At 40.3% G+C, this 22,249-nt stretch overlaps 2 protein-coding genes across 4 annotated transcripts in view; both read left to right on the top strand.

Moving 5' to 3' along the window:
- ppp6r3 (protein phosphatase 6, regulatory subunit 3) overlaps positions 1 to 6,835 on the top strand; it is a 34,577-nt gene extending 27,742 nt beyond the window's left edge. For 2 of the 3 annotated variants that reach the window (XM_041938116.1, XM_041938114.1), the window contains exons 23-25: positions 2,699 to 2,791; positions 3,888 to 3,962; positions 4,282 to 6,835. In XM_041938116.1, the coding sequence (XP_041794050.1) occupies positions 2,699 to 2,791; positions 3,888 to 3,962; positions 4,282 to 4,333 (220 nt within the window). In that variant the 3' untranslated portion in view covers positions 4,334 to 6,835. The remainder of the gene's footprint in view (positions 1 to 2,698; positions 2,792 to 3,887; positions 3,963 to 4,281) is intronic. The other variant, XM_041938115.1, reaches the window with a different exon arrangement.
- A 2,147-nt stretch (positions 6,836 to 8,982) lies between these two features.
- Positions 8,983 to 16,282, top strand: tmem170a (transmembrane protein 170A). Its single transcript, XM_041938968.1, has 3 exons — positions 8,983 to 9,220; positions 10,806 to 10,976; positions 12,014 to 16,282. The coding sequence occupies exons 1-3, from the start codon at positions 9,106 to 9,108 to the stop codon at positions 12,142 to 12,144; spliced, it is 417 nt and encodes a 138-aa protein (XP_041794902.1). The 5' UTR covers positions 8,983 to 9,105; the 3' UTR covers positions 12,145 to 16,282.
- Positions 16,283 to 22,249: the final 5,967 nt, after the last annotated feature.

Here is a 22,249-nt window from a genome sequence, read left to right as displayed (position 1 = left end):
ACGCGAACATGGTAGGGCCCTTAGACTCGTTCTGTTGTCTTACATTTTATGCTCATTCTCATTCATTCAATTTGTGGTGGTTATAGCTCAAATAACAGAGGGGCAAAAGAAAATTCCCCATCCAAGGCTATGTGGAGACAACCTGCTGTTGACTAATTGTATATTAAGGCTCAAAAATTATATTCCACCATGGTATGGGTGTGAAACACCCTCTGCTTAATTGAAAAGTCTATGTCTTGAATACACTTCTTCTGTTTCAATTTGCACATACTTGAACGTGAGATAGATAGTAATAGGGTTATTTTGCAGGTGTGTTATGAAACGTTTCTATTAATATTCCAATGCCTTTTCCACCATGAAACCTTTCATCATTGGAATCCATAGTAGATTACATTAATTCAAACTGACCTCTGAGCCCCTCTACACAAATTACTGATCTGCAGACTTTTAACAGCCTCCTTTCAGTCCCACAGGGAGTGATTGTTTCATACTTGTCTATCCTAAATCCACAGGTTTTAAAGTTGGTTGTCCTCTGTCCTTCTGTCCCCTTGTTGATGCTGCATTATATTGTCTGTCTGAGTAAATAACAACTGTCTGATGAACTGAGCGACACTTACAACCTGAGCTTCCCCTCCTCTCTCTCTTGCTGTGCGTTGTGGGTGTGGTCTTCTTCAGAGTGTTGAAATCTTATCGGTATGTACAGCCAATCAGAGATCAGCCTGCAGCCGTGATGTAGTCTTGTTGTCACGTCAACCACCAACTTTTCTTTCCCAATTTTGATCTTCTTCTTTGGTTTCAGCTCCTTGTTTGTTTATTTCATTACCTCCATTCTGCATGTGTTTCTACCAAAGGTGTTGTCCAAGTGCCGTTTTTTTTAGTTTATTCAGTTTACAGATGACTTTTATCTTAATAAGGCCAAACCTATTTAAGACCAAATTTTTACTTGATATGACACATGTGAAATTGTTGGCCAGTTTTCTGATTTGGTCTGGACCTCTCCACTTCAATTGGATGTTTATTGGTTACAAACGGCTAGTAGTTTTATTCATATTTATTTCTTTTTTATGGACTAACGTAGCTGTGACCCTCAGCCATTGTCTCCATTTTGAAATTGTGAGTCATTAAGATGAAAATGCACAATGAAAGATGTAACTGCTTAATGAACTCTAAAATGCAAGCTCAACATATTGGACATGCGTGGGTGCCAAGATGAGCACAGTTGATTGAAATCATGCGATTAGATTTTAGTCAACCCTGCCTGACAGTAGGCGTGTCATCTGGTCATCGGGTTTTTACTGAACACGCCTGTAACCACATAGTTCATTTACATGAGGATGGTACAGCGTACTACAACCTTACATTTGTATCGTAGTTAATATGAATAATGACAAACATTTTCCTTCTTTTCTCTGTCATTTATGACAATGTATTCATTACAGTTCTGTGCAGCAGGACAGCTAATTCATTGCCTCTTGTGTACTTAAAAATGTAATGTTCTAAGTACATAGGAAAATGCACTTTACACTTAGTACACTTCTTTAATGGAATGAGATATGAGTTTCTCAAAGGAGCAGCAGACACATGCAGCTCAAAACTTCTTTTATCTAAAATGTATCAGTATCCCATTAAAGATTCATTTCATTTTGGCAGAAATTCTTCTTTGTTAAAATAAGCTTGTCTGTTCTTTCTGGTGCACAAACTGTGATGGAGGTGCTTTCTGTTAATGTCCTCAAACATATTTCAGGCTTTTTGTACAATTTCTTGTCAGCTATTGGCCAACATATTGCCAATACTACTATCTGTGACAAGCTTTCTTCAGGACCGGCACGTTCAAACTAACCTAATCTCAGAAAAAACACAATAGCTTTGTGACAGAAACATAAAACATCCAAAGTCTTATGGTCCAAGAAGTAGCAGCCAAGTTTTACAGGAAGAGCAAAACTTTTCTTTTTTTCATTGACATTGATTTTTCATAATAGCAATATCCTTTTAGTTTCATTAAGTTTCAGATTTCGTCAAGAATTGTTATGTCTGTTTTTGTATATTAAGTAGCATTGAAAATATATATTATAAATTATTTTTGTAAGTACTAAATAAGACTGCTTTTAACCAAGCATGAAGACCGGAGCATGAATGGTATTGCGTTTGGTGAAAAATGAAAATGTTCAAGTGCAGCAGTATTTTAATAGGGTACATATTCTTGTAGCATGACGGCTTGTTGTCTGAAATTGACAAGTGTGGAATAATTGTTACATAGCCCCTCAAATGTTGGATTATATTTGGATGTTTGTGGGTGTTTTGCTTTGATTGAGGCCTCATCAAGATTATTGGTGGTTCTCTGAGACAAAGCAAGACTGACGGCTGACACAATCAATTTTGGTCTAATCAGTGTCAAAATCAGTTTGTAGGCCTGCCTACTATTTGCTGGCTATAGTATCATAGCTAAACAACCAAAACAGTTGACTTTCTCCATTTGCTGTACATTTTGATGCTTTTCCTACATACTGTTCACAGTTACCCATTTCAACACCTCCATCCTTTGTTTTACTGTGTGCTCTGTCTGTCAGTTCATCATGCATTACTGTTCATATCTCACTGTACTCTGTGTGTTTCTGTGGGGAAAGTGGTTGGTATAAATCACCTCATACGGTATTAATGTATATCTGTGTGTTTGTCTGTGTGTACCCGTGTGTTCCAGTGATGAAGAGAAGAGTGCTTCTTCAGAGAAATACTCAGTAGTGGAGTGTGTGGATTCGGAGAGAACAGCCGCAGCCTGCTGTCCCAAAACAGGGTCAGGAACGACACACACACCCCACTTAGCTGAGAAAAAACAAACAAAAACATCTGTGCGCAGGCTCTGCAGTATTCAACACTACTCATATGGAAATGTTCAGTTACATCACTGTCCTACCATTGGCTAGGGAGGGAGGGGGGCGCCTCCCTGAAGGGAACAAAATATTTTATTTATGTTATGTTGTGAATTCTTCACATTCATACATAGACAGTTGTGTTCATTTATTTTGAAACGTCCGGTTTGTTTCTGCTTCTTTCTTTCTGCTAATCCTCTGCTAACATTATGTCACTGACAAGGTAAATTATAATGATGATAATAATAATAATAATAATAATAATAATAATAATAATAATAGTACTTTAAAGTTCATGTAACACAATTGCTTGATCCTCTTTCTGCATTTAGTAATTAGATAACCAGCTAGCCTACGCAGCTTGCCCTGCATTACTGTACACATATGAGGAGGTGAAGTGAAGATAATGTTGCTCGAGTTGAGTGTAACTCCTTTACGTTACTGTAAGTGTGATAAAAGCTTCCCAACAAAGGGAAGCCAAAGATGGACAGACATCAACCCCAAAAGTCTAAAATTTAAGCCATTGCTGCATTTTGTAAACACATTGAGAGCAACAAGCTATCCATTGCATAATTTCCATCATACCATTACCTTAATGCAGCTAACAGCAGTGCCATAGCCTGTCGGACAGTGTTAGTATGCTGCGTAGAATGTTCTGATGGAATTACTATAGACTTATCAGTGTTTATTTATAATAAATTCTAATGCATCACGTAATAATAATGCATTACAAAGCAGATATGTGTACACACATAACAGCTGCCCAAAATAATTTATCAATTGTTAACAGGTTTATTGATTTATTTTTATAGTTTGATCGTTATAATGGATTATATTTATGCTAATTTAGTGGATTTTCAACATTTTTTAGATTTTGTAATGTTTTTTTTCATTAACGTCTTACACTGTAACTTACTTTTTACCATTAGAACATGATTCAACAAGAGTCATGTTAATATGAGTCTCTGCTAGCAATTTAGTGAATCTTTTTTTTCTCTCCTTTCCCACATGTCCTGCAAGCAGTGAGAAGTGTCGCTCCACTGTGGAGCTTCCCAATGGTCCTCTAGAGGAAATGTCAGCCATAGAGGAGGCCAAGTAAGTCTGACTGCCCTTATGCACTATGTGTGCACTAGTGCAAAACAATGTACTTAATTATCCCTACGTGTACTTAACTACTGGGCTTGCAGCAGGGAGAGGTGAGCGACGTGTGCGTGCTGGATGCTGTATGTCAAATTAGCAGACAACATACGGCTGCCAGATCTGTTCTGTATCTTAAACCAAGAAACCCCTCCAATTTCATGTACAGAGTAATGTTTGTGTAGCTTATAAGAACTCCTTTATTATTGTGTTTTTCTGAGATATACATGTCTTATTCTGTCTTCAAATTGACCTTTATCTTTGCATATGTTTCCAGACTGGACCAGAGTGCCGTGTCCTCGGAGCCAGCTGTAAATGGGCCGGCGTGAGGGTCTCCTAATGCCAGCCAATGGCCAGCCTGTTCTGCCATGCAGGGCCCTCCTCCTGGCCAGTCAGCGGAGGCCACTGCTCAGAGCTGTACCAATCACACGCCCCCACCAGGACCAGCAATACTCCCATCGGCTCATCACTGACAGACAGACAGGTGTACAGACACAAGATGAACTGAAAAGCAAAATGAGAGACATACTCAAATGGATACAGAATAATTTTTTTCAGCATTTGTTTATATACTATTGTTCTTATGAGGTGATGTGCGACTGATATCTTGCCACTCAAAATTAAATAGTAATGTTGCTATAGTTAAAGAAATGATTGTATGAATAAAATATTTTATAAAAAGAAAAATGTATACAGAAACATAAGATGAATTACCACATGAATAGCTGATTGGTGACCCAACCAACCACTAAGCTGTTGTTATTGCTGGATCTGTTATCCAGCAGTGTGACACTTACAATACATACAACAGTTGCTATATTTGAAATTCTCACCCACCATTGGTCCGTGTCTCTGAGCAATGCCGCTCCTACGAATTGAAACACATTTTAAAAACCACACTTAAAGGTTTACTTTGCTGCAGGTATTATTTGTAAATGTTTTCTCTTGTATTCTTCTGCATTGAGTAAGATTTGACAAACTTTTTTGGTATAGTTTTTCTTTCTTTCTTTCTTTTTTTTTTTTTTTTATTTATTATGGAAGTAAGATGATGGTTATGTTTTGTTACTAAAGAGCCATACCAACACACCCTCTCCCCTTCTAGCAGGCTGCATTCATGCTAACTGGGTTTCTACCTCGCAGCTAGAAGGCTAAACAGGAGAGATACAGTATGTCGTCACCACAGCCTAAACTGGGAGCTGTAAATGCATTCTGAGCTTGTGTTTTTAGTCCCAACTAAACTTCTTCAGAACCACAGTCGTCTTCCTTGGCCCAAAACTGCTTTTAGACCAGTGGTTCTCAACCGGAGTGGGTCCCCGTTTAGATCATGTTCACATTTAAAGAATTCCATTGCAGGTTGAATATGCATCTAGACAGTGTGCAAAACTGTGATTTTAAGTAGCTGCTGCATTGTCGAGAACTTAGCGGGACAGTGAAATAGCTATTCGAGACTAACAACACGCAGGAACATAAAATTATAAGAAATCCATTTTCCAGATGAGTTACCCGCCACAACGTGAGACATTACTCTGCTTCCTGGAGCCAGCTGTGATTCAGTCAAGTATTGTCCTTCAGTTTTTAACAGAAGAGAACTAGTTAAAACTGTAAATTTAGACAGTCATGATATCAGCTGCTGACCAAGTTCTAACCACAGGCGTTTGTTCTTATACTGTGTCTAGACTGACAACAGCACTGTGTGACACCTTTCTTTTCAAGGTGTTGTTGGCAAATCAAGGGTGCCCACACTGAGGGCTGAGCGTAGCTCAGTGCATTGTGACATCCGACAACACACTATGTCGGCCGATCCAATCCGTGCAAGTTACTAAAGATGAATGGTGAAATTCTGCTGTTAACCTGCTGATTGTTGGGAAGGAGATACGCTGATGTTTCCAGAGTTGTAAAATCCTTCCTCATAGTTGGCTTTGCAGCATTTTTCCATCTGATAAGCCTTCAAACGTATGACTCAAACTTCAGGACTTCGTTCCTGTATTTTTTCTTCTCAGCAGTAACCAAAGCAACACACCCTTAACTTGTCTTTTGCAGTGATGTTCAGTGCAGGTAATTCAGTTTGAGCAAAGCAACCGTTAGTTAGAAGTGTTTTTAGTGCTGTTGTCAGTCTGAATGCACCTTTGTTCCATTTTTTTTTTCTTTGAATCACCGCCTGAACTTAAAAATTCCGCCTTGATGAGGCGTTTGGTTGACTTGGAAATTTTGAATTTTCAAGCCAACTTAAAACCTGCCATGTTTATGTCCAGACAGACTGTAGTTGCCTCTGTGTAAATGGCCTTTTAGCTTTGGTTTGGTCTTCACCAATTCCTGAGGAAATGTCTGGTAGTTGAGCTGCCAGATACTTAACTTTTTTTTGTTAACATTATAAATAAAGGACCAACTTTTGCGATGGGCCAGTTGTTAGTCTACTGAGAAAAAACTAACATCAGCTAATTTTGACTGCCAGCAGATCTGTTGCCGCATTTCTGCTGAATATCCGTCCACATTAAACTGAGCCCTAAATAGACCAGTTACCAATGCATCTACCTGCAGCTGAGATTTAAATGATTTCTATATATGTTGCTAGAAATCACACTCTTCTGCTGCCTTCTTTCTCCTTTCTTATTTCTGTGGAACCCCTTCCTTTCCCCTCACCAAATGTGACATTTTTTTTTATCTTGGCAACACATGATTCACTGGTTGGGATTTGGTTCCAAAATGGTTTTGTAATTCAAAGTTTTCTGTACCACTGGGAAGGGAAGAAGGTATTTACAGATGACAGTACAACTTAACCCCACTTTTTTTGTCAGATTATTAATTAATTAAATTTCATCTTAATTTCTGAGGCTAAGTGGTTTTTGCAGATGGTTTATTCGGCTTGTTTGTCATCACTGAGTTTTTATTAGGCCTATAGCACAATCCCACAAGAACTTTCTTTGGAGGTTTCTTTGAATAGTCTCATTATTTGAAAGCTCATTTCCAGACACTGCAAATTAGGCCCTCCATTATATCTCTGTACAGTTACCCAGATTTATGGGCTTTCAAAGTATTATAGGACCAGTGTGTGAGATTAAGAGGGATCCATTTACAGAATATGGCAGAAATGGACAATAATATTCATATGTATGTTTTCATAAGTGTATAATCACCTGAAAATAAGAATTGCATTTTTGCTACCTGAGGATGAGCTCTTTATATCTACAGATGGAGTCTTCCACACAGTCCACCTTGTTTCTGCAGTAGCCCAGAATGGACAAACCAGACACTGGCTCTAGAGAGCGCATTTTGCAAGTTTTACAGCCATAGTAGTTTCTCCTACACGTCTGCAAAGGGAGGTGTGAGACGAAGGGTCTTCAGTATGTTGCAGTTGGCAACCTCACAACCAGATCCCACTAAATCATACACACTGGACCTTAAAGAAATGTCGTTTGTCAGATTAAAGATTCCACTGGAATCTGAAATGACGTTTGATGTGACACTGCATTGGATGGTATTTATCAATGGCTGCTAAGTTCAGAGGCTTTCCTGCATTGAAAACTAGCCTAAACTAAAAAAAGTGGGCTCTGGAGAAGTTCTGGATTTTGATGGTGGCCATAGTTCAAGAGCACTGATGTCGGCACCACTGCAAGTTCCTGCAGTCCCAGAAAACCAGGAAAAGGTCAGTAGTTTTTTTTCCCACTTTGAACAAATGTAATTGAAGGTGTAGGGTGAGCCCTAACAAAACTTAAAGCATCCTTACATTAGAGTTATGTAGAACATTTTTCAAAGTTACTGTTCAAGGCATTATGTCTTTTACTGTAAAATGTACAAACTGCTGATATTTGATAGCTGTTTATTTTAGTTAAATATGAATTCTGTTTTTAGCAAAATGTTTCACTATTGATCTTCAGTACCAGGTACCTCCTCCTATGGTAAGTGGTAGTAAAGTAAAAATGAAAAGTTGGAACTGATGTAAGACATTATTGCTTTAGCTTCACTACTAAAAACTTTAACCAGAATTTATCAGTCTGAGATGTGCACATGAACAAATACCACACTGTAGGCGGCATTTTGGGCTTCAGGCCAAACCTCACATTTGGCTTATGACCTAAATAGGAAGTTTCTAATGGGTGAACCACTTAACCACCTAAGACAAGTGGATTCTTTTCTGTTTTCCTAATACTTTAATTCCGTATAATCTTCGATAATATTCAAAACATGTTTCTCTTGCTTAAATGAATCCACTGTTTTTTTTTTGTTATTCAAGCAGCTATTTCTTCAAGCTGTTATCCACTTGCTCTTATGTTACGAAACACTTAAACAGAAGTGTAACAATTCCCTAATATTGACCTTTATTTGCCTGACATTTTAGGCCTACTAAATTTGGGGGAAATGTTCCAAAGAATTGAGTGAGACACTACAATCCATGGTAAGTATTTGCATTCGTAGCATGTTAATTCACTTGTGGCTCCTGCTGGCTGGAATGAAACTCATCTCGTTCTGTGTTTTTACCACAAAATCATGACAAGCATCTCAACTGATGGACGAATCAAGTGATAAACCCAATACCCACAGAAGGCTTTGTATACAACATAATTATGGTTATGAGTAATTTAGACAAACATTTATAATTGTAAACGACTTTGAAAGACCGAGAAGGTTGATTTGCACGAAGAATGACCTTTTCGGCGGTTTGTCCCACAAGGTGTGCGTCTTCCGGGAGGCAATTTAAACCCTGGGTAAGGTCTCTCAGGCAGCATATTTCCTAGTGGCATTTAAATCCAGTTCTCCCAAATTTCGTCTTTGAGGGGAGATTCTAACTAGACCCCTAGCGGTATTATGTACTCTCCATGTCCTACAGAGTTTGGTCTGCAATTTTGTGACCAATGCTAATCGTTTTTTTCCTCCGGTAAGAGCTTGTTGGCAGACGACTGAAAGCACTGCCGCCTGACAGCTGTAGCTCGGGTAAAAAACATTGCACGCTGACGTGAAAACAAGTTCTGTTGACAGCTAGCCCAGCTAGCCTGATGCTAACTAGCCGTCAAGATCGACTCTCGGCAAACCTCTCGCCGGCTAATGGTTTTAGACGTCTGTTGGCCGCCTTTCATTCATGTAGTGTGTAGTATCAGTGTGAGACATGCAGGATAGGTATAGCGAGATAGGCTTTGTCCAGCAAATACTCGGTTTGAATTTAGTGCCGAGAAAAAATGGCACACACCGAGGAAACGACACATCTCTCAGCGACTTCTCAGGTGGGCTAATGTTTGGTAGCGTGTTAGCTGCTGAGGCTTTTGATCACTGCTGAAATAATTGACTGTAAAACTACACGAACTGTCAATATCACACGAAGTCCAGGCTAGTGGTTTCCTTTTACGTAGGCGGGAAACGTACACACTTGCCCAATTTCAGCTAAAATGTATTTCTAGGGGTTAGTTGAACGCTAGTTTGTACGCGTTAGCATTGTTTAGGTAACGGTAATGTTACCCCACATTTGTGAAGCTAGCCAACTTCCTGCTTCGTCTCAAATGTTGTAATAGTCGGGGTTGTTCCAAGCGATGTTTATCAAATGTCTGGCATTTTTTCCGAGCAGAGAATTGTTCTCGGTTATTTTGTGTTTACTTTCTGTGTACTGTAGGGAAATGCAAGAACGACAATGGATGTCCATTGCTTGTATTCGGGGAATGGGCAACAAGTTAATTCAATATTTGGTCTATAGCTGTCTTCACTGAGATTTGAAAATATGGGAAATTTCCCAGCGCCCCGCCGCGGGCTGTCGCACCACCCTGACTACTGTCGACATACCCCTTACTTTTAGACAATGGTGCACTCAGTATATCTGAAAATCACTCCTAACCAGCAACTTGCTTTCCAACATCAGGAAAACAAGGATCGGATTAACTAGAACTCAGAATCAGACACCTGGTTGAAAGTGAAATGCTGTCAACGTCCCTGCATCACATAAAGGAAACCACAAAAGAGCATATGCATTCAGCACTTATTTTATTTATGTATCACTTGATATGTACACATCACTTGCACGCTTTGCTTTAGTTGTGTTTTTGTAAGAGGCTATTGGCAAGAGAGACAAGAGGTAAGAGAGGGTGATTGAGAAGATGGATTGGAGGGATAATATAAACACAGTAAATGGTGGAGCATGTTTCTGCACCTTTTGGTCGTGCTTATGCTTGCCAGATTTCTCACGTTTCCCTCTGTGTGATATACTAAAATCTGTGAAGCGTAACTTTGACTGACGTAGCTCGAAGTATAGGTAAGCCTCCTGCCATCGGGTGAGATACTTGCAGAAACTTTTTGACAGGAACTCCACCCCTCTCATGTTCATCCATCTTTATTTTCTCCTTGTTTTATTGGCAGGTACCATTTGAGTGAATGACTTGTCTTCACTAGATGTTACAGCTAATGTTCTGTATACTCCCACCTGCTGTGCTAGAGACAGACATAATTTCTAATCGGTGGTCTGCTGGGTTGAGATCTGATGACTGTCAAGTCCAGTCAGTTTTATTTATATGGCCTAGAATCACAAATCACAATTAACCTGAAGGGGCTTTACAATCTGTACAGCAGACTGTGAATCATCTGTGTTCTTTATGTTCAGTAGCTATACAAATTTAGTTAGCTTGTTCCTTTCATTTGTCGCACTGACATTTGCAAAATGGCTGTTCTCCAAAGAGGAGATGAAGGAGCAGAGCCAGAGAGCCAAGATCAAATTAACGTCAATTGAATGATCTAGTAATTGAATTGCTGTGGTGCACTGTGGAACTGTTAACGATTTGTACTTTGATTGGCATCAAGTGATTAACTGTGTGTGCATGTGTCCAGAGATGTGGTATGGAGTTTTTCTGTGGGCGGCGGTCTCCTCTCTGGTCTTCCACCTGCCTGCAGCTCTGCTCTCCCTCGTCACACTGCGCCAGCACAAGATGGCTCGATTCATGCCCATCGCCATCCTCCTCATGGGCATTGTGGGACCAGTTTGTGGGGGAGTGCTTACCAGTAAGTATTCTCTCTCTCTCTCTCTCTGTGTGCGTGTGCATGCGTGCACGCGCATGCTCATGTCTGCGTAGTTTACGATAGTGATGTCCAGATCATTTTTTGGGCCACAATCTCAATTTGAATCCTTTTGTGTGTGACAGAATGCAATGAGACGAGGTAGAACTTCAGAGCATGTTGTGCTCACTATACAGGACAAATAAAAATAAAAATAGTAATATAGCAGCCTAAGATATGGGATGTTGGTTAAAAATGCATCTGGCACGCTGAAATAAGAGGTGTAGCCTCCAAATTTGGGACATGAGCCAGAGGATCAAAAGCAAATGTTGAGTCCTGCTTCAAAACTCTCAAGTTGATCAGCATAATTTATTGATTCAATATGAGTGAAAGTTTAATTGGGAGAATATGTGAATTGATGAGTTATCTGATGGAGTTGCTGGAACCACAGAAACACTCGGTGCACCACAGCAGTGTGACAGAGTGGAGTTTCTATCCCTCGAAAATTATCTTTGACGACGACTCTTTCCAGCCACACCAGGACGAAGACCCAGTGCGGGTTGAAACGGACAGCACTTTCCTTTTGTGATACTTACTTTGATGCGACCCAACTAATAAAGGCTATTTAACCACATCCTTGGCTCAGTGCTAGTGTGCCTGAAGTAAGCCGAAGGCTCCATTTGTTTTCTGTATTGCCTACAAATTTTACTGCCATATTCAAGCAAAATGCTCGCATTGTAGAGCCCAACTGTCATAAAGGAAAGCAGACTGACAGAAAAGAGAGATATTGGCTTTGGTTTGTTATAGACAATACCAATCCAGTCCCTTTGGACGACATCTATAGATAATGACATACAGTATCAGTGGACAGTGATTTTGCAGCTGGAAAAGTGATTATCTTAATTATTTCTTCATGTTTTCCTGTCATTGGGAAATCTGTATTTAAGAAACAATGCTATCTTATGCAGCATTAGGTCAAAATTAGCAATAAAGCTGTTGCATACTTATGAGTTGTTTTCTTGTTTTTTTTTTTTTTTCTTAAGGTGCAGCCATTGCAGGTGTGTACAAGGCAGCAGGGAAGAGGATGATCTCTTTGGAGGCTCTTGTTTTTGGTGTTGGACAGTCGTTTTGTGTCCTCATCATCTCCTTCCTCAGGGTACTTGCCACCCTTTAGCAGTGATAAGGCCACCTGGCTGGCCCTGATGCTGCCTGTCTAACACCAGTCGCACCTTCTCTCGACGGGACCTGAGTTCATCACGGTACAAGACTGGATTCTTGGCAAATCCTGCGACACGTGTTGCCGTCAGGCCCGGGACGTGATGTCATTTCCTACTGATGGACAGGACCAGAGTGGATTTTATTCAACTGTCAAAGAAAGAGCAGCGTGTAAACTGGTGGAGTGTGTTATGCAGCACAAAGCCTTCTAGGACAGCACAATGCTGCATTCACATCACAGAGCGTCCACACGCAACACGGTGTAAGCTGTTTATGTAAAAGTACTGCTAAGCTTGGTAGAACGTTCTCAATTTGTTCCAAAGTTAAGAGGAAACCACCTTCAAATAGTCATTATGAAATAAGTTGTTCCTGTATGATGTGAGGGCAGCGGGATGCTGTTCTCCCCTGTTGCCAGGGGTAACAGGTTAGCAGCAGGATGACACTAACCTTTCTCAGGGGCCGTGTGTGTGTGTGTCTTTGTGTATGTGTGTCTCTTTCACTATCAGTCTGACAACAGTTTGACTCCATGCAATGACTGCAGAGAGACAGAATACCAGGCAGGCTGATGCACTGTTGACACAGGAAGACGATGGTTATATGCAAGATTCTGGCTTTTTTCCGTGAGGCCTTAATTTCTATATTCTAACTTCCAAAGTGGTGTTTATCTTCAGGGCTGTCTTTCTTTAACACTCTGTCTCTTGCTGCTCCTTTTGTCCTTCCTCTGGTTTTTTGTTCCAATCAATTCAAGGCTGACTGCCTGTGAGTTACTGTTGATTCCAAATGAGTTCCCTTCTAGCTTTCCCAGCTCATTTATTTTTAGACAAGAATTCAAGTAAAGAGGGTTTTATAGATAAACCTTTTGTCGAGTCCTGATCACAGCCCTGCAAATGCAGCCAAGCGAATGTCTTCACAGTTTCTCTGCTCAGCTTCTTGCTTTGTTTGCTCCTTTCAAGTGAATCGATCAGAGGTTTGAACGCTGGGCGCTGGGATGGTCAGATTATTAAGCAAACCCAAAAATGACTTTAAAAACCCTCTTTTCCTTTCGCTCTTTGAGTGGTTGTTTGTCTTACAGGTGTGTTATTTTGTCACATTGAACTGATTTTATTTCCAGGTCTTTGTAGCTTTTCAGTCTTTATGACCAAATATAAATTGCGGTTTTATTTTTCTCCACTAAATGTGCATACAATGTTTCAACAGAAGTGCACTCCCTTGTAGTTTTTCTGGGCTCATCACCTTCCCACAGTCTTCACTGACTGCTTCTAGTTGCTTTTAGTAGCTGAAAGGTGCTTTGGAGTTAGTATCGTACATGGTAAACGCTACATATAATACTATAATTTTTTTAATGGAGCTTGCAAGTGATGCTGTTTGCTGTTTCTGTATTAGCAATTACTTAGTCATGATTTAAAACTACAGTAGCTGCTGATACCGCCACCAGAAATGTATTTGTTGTTGGCCACAGGGCAGGAGTCACTTTTCGCCTTGATTTTAATTTGATTTTCACATCTTCGTCTTGCTGAAAAGCTGCTTCTGTCAACACTGTGTCGTCCCACAGATCCACAGTTGTGAAGAAGGAAACTCAACAGAATGTTTCCAGAGATTAGAAATTGTTTTTCAGTTTACCAAACCATTATGCAAAACTTATTTTGAAGATTTCGAGCACTGAGTTTCAACTTATTGAAGCCCCCCCCCCCCCCCCCTTTCTGTCGGAAGACTCGCTTTCTTCCTGTGAGACTTAATTCTGGTTCAGATTGTTTTCTATTCAACATTCCAATTAGAAATATTGTTTTCCTATATTTCCCTCTTAACACCTCAATGCTCCCACCCTGCGATAGTGCTTAAACATGATCAGACACTTCCACCGACTCCAGCCGTCACACTGAACTGCTGCTGTGTTTGTATACGAGTGTCTATCATTGCAACCAGTTGCTTGGAAGCCGGTGGGCCATTTTTTCATGTTAGTTAACTAGTTATTTAAACAGTACATGCAGACTTTGAACAGGGATTGGGAACTCTTCTGATCCATGCGGTGGTAAAGAGAGAACTAACAGCAGATTTTCTCATAATCCCCTGAAAGAATTTCTTTTACCTTCTAAACCAAAGATGGCTTGAATTCTTCATGCGCACCCTGAGCTTCACTGGCTCCACTTCAGTTCTGTCTGAAAGAATATTCTCAAAAATGCATGTAAATATGCAACAAATTGAATTGAAGATAGAATGTAAACTGTTTGTGTTTAAGTTAGTTGTGGGAATTAAAATCAGTTAAAAATGAGTAGACGTTTATGACAACACGCTAAGATTGTGAGGAGAAGACGGCACAAGTTCAGCACCCATGGGGCCAACAGTGGGACCAGGAGTGTTTCTGGACAGCGTTCAAAATGTTGATGATACCTGTTCCCTGAAGACTTAAGACCAACAGCAGAGGACATTTTTGCTTTTGTCTCATTGTAGACAATTTTTCATCTATTGGGGATTCCCTGCCACACCAGACCACAAACTTCATTTTATTTAAGTGAACATTTGAGTTTGATTTTCTTTTCAGCTGTGGAGAGCTCAGTGTGCTGCATCGCACCGTGCACGCGCAGGTGCAGTCATTCGATGGGAGATGCATGAAAGCATACATTTTAGTTCGTACAGAGACTTAGTGATGCAGTGGAAAATCAAAGCACCTCACTGAAATGTGCAGCTGATGCAGAAAGGAATGAGCCTTGTTTCAGATGAAGTCTTGTCGACCCCTTGGCCTTGCTTTTATGCTGTACATTTTTGGAGAATGTTTATTTTTTTATGGTTGTGTAATTTCGCTCTTTGAGCATTTGTGCGCTCTCTGGTTCTGTTACAGCAGAACATGTTAGGGGGTCAACACCGTGGGGGTGGGGCGTAAACTCTGACAGTTTACGAAGGCAGAACAGTCGCCGCTGGCCCTTTTTGCAAAGCATCTCTGTGTTGGACTTACAATTCAACTTGTTGTCAATCAAGATACAAACATCCCCTGTATGTTTCTACAACCTCTGCCGGCTGCCGCGTGACGGTAGTGGTCCGAGGAGCAGAGGGCTCGTCACGCTGAGGCTGGGAAGCTCAAATGCTGTTATGAAAGGGATAAAGTTGAGCCACGTGTACTTTTCATTAGAGCATTTGACCTCCCACCCTGAGTGTGACGTCAGAGGAAAATGGCTGCTGTGTGAAAATGGTCTGTATTAAAGATCCCCTCCACATGAAAAATAAAAATTGTTTAATGTGTGTCTGACAAAAAAAAATAGAATCACCACATTAAAATACTTGAAATGACACCTACTCCCTCATTGAATTTAGCAGTATATGAAGGTGCAAATATCCAAAAGTTTAACTGCTGAACACAAGATGTCCTGCTTCACTGTGTCACACCCACCACTTCAACACGTCACACTTGTCTGTGCTGAATATTGGGCCAGGATTGGCTTCCAAACTAGTTGTGATGTCACTAATCATGCTTGTAGGCCTGCCTCTTGAAATAAGAAAAAAAAACCCAGATGTGTACAATGAATGTGGAGAAAAACTATTAGCATCAAACTGCACAGTGAAGCTCAAACATTCAGCTGCAAGAACATGAAGAAAAGCCTATTTTTGACTGGAGGGGGACTTTAATAAAGGAGCGACTGTACAGCAGTGGGGGCTTGGCCTCAGGACTGGACTTGAGTCAGTGAGGGTGATTAAATTAAATGAAATTCGTAATTTAACCCACCTGTAACTCTCAAATGAACTAATATTGAAGGCACCTGCCTTTCATCCCCCTTATATAATGTCAGCATAAATGAGGGTTTAGTCAGAAAGAGCCATGGAAGAGAAAAGAGCAAACTTTTGCCAGATGTATTAATGTAAGTTCCCTCTGACTGACTACCACACTGTAAGACGTGGCAGGTGAAGTAAAGGTCAGAATAAAATGACATATGTCAAGATGATACTGAATATCTGCTGTAATAGAACCATTAACTTCCACATGGTGTGGTCCACATTCCTGGACTGACTTTGTTCCAGTTTTACCTGATTCAAACGGTTTTCAAAGTTGATTTTATTAGAGTAAAGTAAGTGCCAATGGTTAATATTTTCGTGGAATAAAAACGTTTCATCTATGATGTTGTGGTATGTCTTCACGCCCTTTACCCCCCTCTAGAGGTGACCAGTTGGACCTTCATTCAAACATCATCCTGTTTGAAAGAAATGACTGATCGTGGAAATGCCCCACATCAGGCATTAGAGGTGGAACTGAACATGGCACAATGTGACACTGTGCAGGGAGCCGCTCGTAGGAAAGCTGAGATATGGTTCAGCCGTGATTAAATATTGTGTCATTAGTGAAGTAAAAGAAGGCTTTCACATGAGATGTAGCCAGTAAACATGTTGGGGAATTTCAAATGATACTGATGATAAATATTCTCATGACTTGTCATGGGGCAATTTACCATTTGTTCCCTGGTTTAATATAACCAAAGGAAAAAAAAGATGACATTTGAACATTTTATTGGAGGAAATACTGAGCAAATGAGCAGGATTCTGTTTCATAGGCAAACAGATGAGGAGGGAAACTTTACTTTCTTTGCACAGTAGGTTTGACAACTTGGAAAATAATACATCAATATCAAACCTCTGGTCAAGGAATTCATGATGTCACAATTTGTTGATTATTTGAAAATGCTCTTGTGCTCATGTGATTAGCTTCACCTGCAAATATCAAGCTTCGTGCAGACCACAGCAACATCTGCCATGTTGTTTTATTTGTGCTGCACACAGTAAGAAGCATCCTGTCTGTGTCCTCCTCCTCCTCCTCATCTCCTCCAACATGGCCATGGACGGTTTCCGGCTGTAGATTAAAGATGAAAGAAAACGAAGCAGATTCCCATGGTGGTCCGCTGATCTCACCAGTGTGTGGCAAGTGAAGGTCCAGTTGATGAATCTCTGCATCAACAGGTGAACTAAAGTACTAACTACTTTTAGACCAACTAAGTAATAATACAATATTTTACATTCTTAGTGTCTGGTGTTCGTAAAGGTTGAATTTATTTCACATGTGAAGCTGCAAAGGGCAGAAGCAGTTAAACTTCATCATTTTAGACTGAAGATGAGATATTCTTACACAAAGAAAGTCCATAATATGAAACATTATTAAATGTTTCCTCCTTCACACTGTTACTGTAAATAGAGCTGCCGGCTCTGTGGAGTGTAAGCTCCAGTTAACGTGTACAAGAGTAGGAGGGAGTCAGCTGACGCTCTTCTGTTATCAGCAGCAGCACAAAGGTTTAACTGTTGGCTGCTGGTTAATCTGTACAGATGGGTGTGTGTGTGTGTGTGTGTGTCAGACATAACAAAGGTTACAGTAAGCTTGCATTTATGATCGAACATTTCATGTATGTAAGAGTTGGGCCTTAAAAAATAACTAAATGCTGGTGCAAATGTTATTCTTTGTGTTGTTCTGAATGGTATGTTTGACAAATGTAAATAGACACCATCGTACTGTTGAGGTGTGAGGCAGCAAACAGCAGCAGGTCTCCAGGTCTGAATTTGATTTTCATGTATTTTCATAAGATACAATCGAACGAATGGACGTATAAATAGCAGTGGAAAACAACGCACTGGGACAACGATCTGGATTGTGTCTTTCATTTCTTTCTTTCTCACTTTCCTCATTCTGCTGAGAGAGTTTTTAATATATACTGACAGATTTAATGACTCATGACATCACAGAATGACATCAGCTACAACGTGCCTTAAATTCAAAGTGACTGCCACGTCGTATCACTGCGTTAACATCACAAGCATGCTGTCAGAGCGACTCACTGCCGCTGACACCAGAACAGTTCCACAGGTAACAAGCAGCCAATAGGAGCTGATGACCTCCAGCACAACCAGCAGGTGGCGCTCTTTCAGCACAGGAAGCCATGACTCAACAGAGGGCACTGAGGTTAGATGTCCATTTCCACTTATCACATAAAGATGCATTTCATGTAAAGATGGAATGAATGATATAAAGTATTTTCTCAAATTTTGTGAAAACACCGAACACCTGGGCTGCAGTTTACCCATCACACCTGTCGACCTCTGTGTTTATAAGATTTTTTTCCTGGTTTCCCTCTTCATATCGATGCAATTTCTAGATGCATAGATCTAGATCTAGATCTGGTCTTTCGCTTCTGTTGAAACCCAGTCTTTGTGTATCTTACAGATCCTGATGACTCCTGATCCTGACGGATGAAGTCCACATACTGTATATACTAGTAGTGCCATAGGCCATATGTTGCTGATGCAGGCAAACACAACAAAAGAGATAAGAAAAAGTTCAGAGGAAAGTGAACTGAAAAAACAAGTGAGGATATTGAGCTGAGTGGATTAAACTGTAAACCTGTGTTGTGTCTGGCCAGTATAACCTGCCTGGATTAGCAGTGTGACCTGCGCATGAACCGCTGAATGCTAAGTGCACATTTGAATAATGCGACTGGATGGCTGTTCATGTGAAGGATCTTATCTACCCACCGGCAGTCCTCCTGAACAGCTCTGAGAGTTTTAATAAGGAACGAAGATAAGGTGCAGGGTTGACCCCGTCGCTAAGGACGACACACGTTTCATGACTGAGCCTCCACAGTGATTGGTGTTTGACAGGTGACTGTCTGCGTGAGTGAACGGCAACATATTCATCAATACGCAGGAGCATGAGGAACAAATGACACTAAATGTCGATAACGTCTCTCAGACTTTTAGGCTCAGGACCGTCCCTCGTCTTTTAGCCTCTGTTCACCAGCTGCTGCCAGCAACTCACGATTATTGTCATTATTGATTAGGCTCTTTATTTTTTGATCAACAAATACATCATTCTTTATATATTATTATTGAATGTGTTGTTCTGTTTGACCAACAGTCCAAAACCAACAGATAAGCAACTACTGTAAGATACAGAACAAAAAACCCAGTAAATCCTCTCCATGGAGAAGCTGGAAACAAGTATGTTTGTATTTTTTTAGGTTTGATTTAAAGACTTCAGACTGCAGAGTTTCCAGACATACAAGCTGGATTTTGAACTGTGATCTTGAATTTAGGTGAATATATGTTGTTATCACATAAAACCCTTGTAGGCATATGTCACCATGTTAACATCAGACATTCATGTTCATAGTTATTGTAATATGTGTAAATGCTCATTGGGTCGTGTCTTAATTTCAAGTTTTAAAAAATGTGATTTGGTGTCAAATACAGACAAAATAACGTGTTAAATGACACACATCCAATGAATTAATTCCAATTGATAGCTTGTGTAACCTAGAGTCTTTGAGTCGGTGCACAGCAGGTCAGCTTCTGACAAGCAACAAAGTCAAAGTTGTCTGCAGACGAGCACACGATTCAACATATGAGGAGGAACGTTTCTAAAAAAAACCTGATCAATAATGAACAAATTCTTTCAAGGAAACTCCTTTCTTCACTATAAATAGCAACAAATGGTTCTTTCCAGAAATTTAAGTACAATCCTGTATCATACAAATATAGTTTTGCCTCTTTTTATTGATCCTTTCCTTTTCACTTGTACCACTCTGTTATTACTGCAGCAGCGTTTTGCCTCACATAATGCACATTAAAACCCTGTGAAACCATCATTCATACGACATGAGCAAATAACTTGCAGTTTTATGTCACACCCACCAAATCCTGTGACATTCAGTGTAGTTTTTGATACACTTACACTGTGCGTTTGTCACATTATTCCTTTAGTGTGGAAGCAATCAGCTGATTAATCCATTAGTTGATTGACAGAAAATTAATCCCTGACCATTTTCATTTAAGCCTACATGCTACCTGGTGTGAGGACTTGCTGCTTCTCTGTCAACTCTGTGTCTTTGAGGTTTGGACTGTTGGTTGGCCAAATCAAGATGTTTAAAGGCGCCGACTTGGAAACTGTAATGATTTGTCTGTATTTTCTGACATTCTGTAAGATAATGATGAATCTATTCATTACAAAATCAACAGAAGAATTGAATCCGTGCTATTTCAGCTGATACCAAAGTCAGTGGAAAATCTGCAATCGAACACCACACACACACACCGAGCCCAGTCTTCTATCTACTGAACATGTATTTATTAGAAGGAGGCTGACAGCTGTTGATTATCACAGGTCAGAAGTGCAGAAACAACATCTCGTCTCATCAGCCGGAAAAAGACGGAGCATTGAGAGACCCAGAGGGAGAGGGGGCTGATTGGCCTTCTGCTCTGCATCTTCGTCGGGGCTGGAATGATGCTCAGTTCTCCCTCCTCTTCTATGGCCTCTTCTTGTAGTCCTCCAGGTGAGCCAGTACCCACCCAGAGGGTCCCAGGATGGTCACAAACATGGTTGTCAAAGCCACTGCCTGCTCCTGGGACACACACACGCACACACACACACACACACACACACACAAAGAGATGGCTGGATTCAAATGACACAGCAGTGTATGAGAATACTTTTATATCTTTAATGCCCCTCGAATAATTTCAATTAATATGATGTAGAAATGGGTAAAAATGATAAATACTGTGTACACACATCTCTCTCATCCAACCACAGCAACATTGGAGTGTCAACCTTACTAAAACATCAAAACAAAGAAAGGGGATGGTTAAATCTCTTTTCTGTTTATATAAATGACATTACCAGCATCTGGTGTGACAAACAAAGTGTGACAAACACTATTTCTCCCTGTCATGCTGTCTTTTGTGTTTCAATATAGTGTAGTTGCTGTTTACTCATCTTGTGCCCATATTTGGCCATTTAAAGTAGGAGGTTGCTGGTATTTCTGGCAGCGAACACAACAAAAAACACTTGGACTCTGTAGTGTATCAGGATTCAATCCAACAACAACACTCAGCTGTTTTAAACCCTGCCCATCCAGTTTCAGGACTCAAAAACTCTTCAAATAATTCTGAGTACAGGCAACAGCTTCAACATACAGGTCTACATTGTAGATTAATACTGAAGACATCAACGCAAGGAAGTATGTGGTACACAATAAAGTATAAACAAAGCAAAATATGTTTTATTTTTTAGATTCTTCCAGGTAGACGCCTTTCGCTTTGATGACAGCTTTGCACAGTGCTGCCGTTCTCTCATCCAGCTTCATGCAGCAGTCACCTGGAATGGCTTTCAGTTAACAGGTGTGCCTTGTCCAAAGTAACTGGTGGCATTTCTTGCCTTCTTAATGTGTTTGACACATTAAAGGTGTGTTGTGCAGAGGTAGTGCTGGTATACAGTAAAGAGTCCAATACTGCTACTGTAGTAATCCTTATTAGAGCAAGAACGGCTCGACTAAGTGAAGGGGAACAACAGTCTGTCATTACTTTAAGAGATGAAGATCGGTCAGTCTTGAAAATTCCTTTGACTGTATCTTCAAGCGCAGTCACAAAAACCATGAAACGCTATGATGAATTTAGGGCTGGGCTACATACCAATGTTTACAACGTCAGCGGGATGACATCATGCCACAACATGGATTTTGCAATAATGTCTTTACATGGTAGAAGTTTTAGCATATTAAAACAACTCACTTTACTGGTGGTACACCCATCAACTACTATTTTCCTCCCAATAACACTGACCCCTGCAGCATGAAGATGTGAAGGTAACACTACGAGCATGCCAATGTCTCTGTTGTTGGCTGCAAGAACCAACACAAAAGTCTTCATCTACTCTCACCATCCAAGAAGTGAAGACTCAGTGGAATAACTTAATGGAAATGTCCCTGCAGTGGTATTTCAGACTGCTCAAACTAACTTCATTTGTACGTTTATCTATTTTACTTTACTGTCTATTCTGCTAGTTAGCCTGTTGAATTTGGTGCTAGCATGTTCAGCAGCTGAAGTGACTAGCAGCATCTGCTGCAGACCCACACGCTGGAGCAATGTTGCCATGTTTAATACTGAACATTATTTGAAGCCAATTCATTGACCAGAGCAGTAGGTTGGATGTTGATGGATGTTTCTTCATGCTGCTTTCTGTGTCGTCTCAAATAGCCGGACCCATACTGGTCTTAGAGCAGTGGGAGCAGAGAGCTCAGCTTATTGTTTAATGAGCAACTGAA

The sequence above is a fragment of the Chelmon rostratus genome, chromosome 6 (genome assembly GCF_017976325.1).
Source record: "Chelmon rostratus isolate fCheRos1 chromosome 6, fCheRos1.pri, whole genome shotgun sequence".
In the NCBI taxonomy this organism is placed as follows: domain Eukaryota; kingdom Metazoa; phylum Chordata; class Actinopteri; order Chaetodontiformes; family Chaetodontidae; genus Chelmon; species Chelmon rostratus.
Note: the sequence above shows the minus strand (reverse complement) of the source record. Positions and strands in the feature narration are given on the sequence as shown.

Bases quoted from the DNA above. Each gene is read 5' to 3' on its own strand.
- tmem170a (XM_041938968.1), top strand. From the start codon at position 9,106: ATGCAGGATAGGTATAGCGAGATAGGCTTTGTCCAGCAAATACTCGGT. The intron at 9,221-10,805 runs GTGGGCTAATGT...GCATGTGTCCAG, and splicing joins ATCTCTCAGCGACTTCTCAG to AGATGTGGTATGGAGTTTTT. The intron at 10,977-12,013 runs GTAAGTATTCTC...TTTTTTCTTAAG, and splicing joins TTGTGGGGGAGTGCTTACCA to GTGCAGCCATTGCAGGTGTG.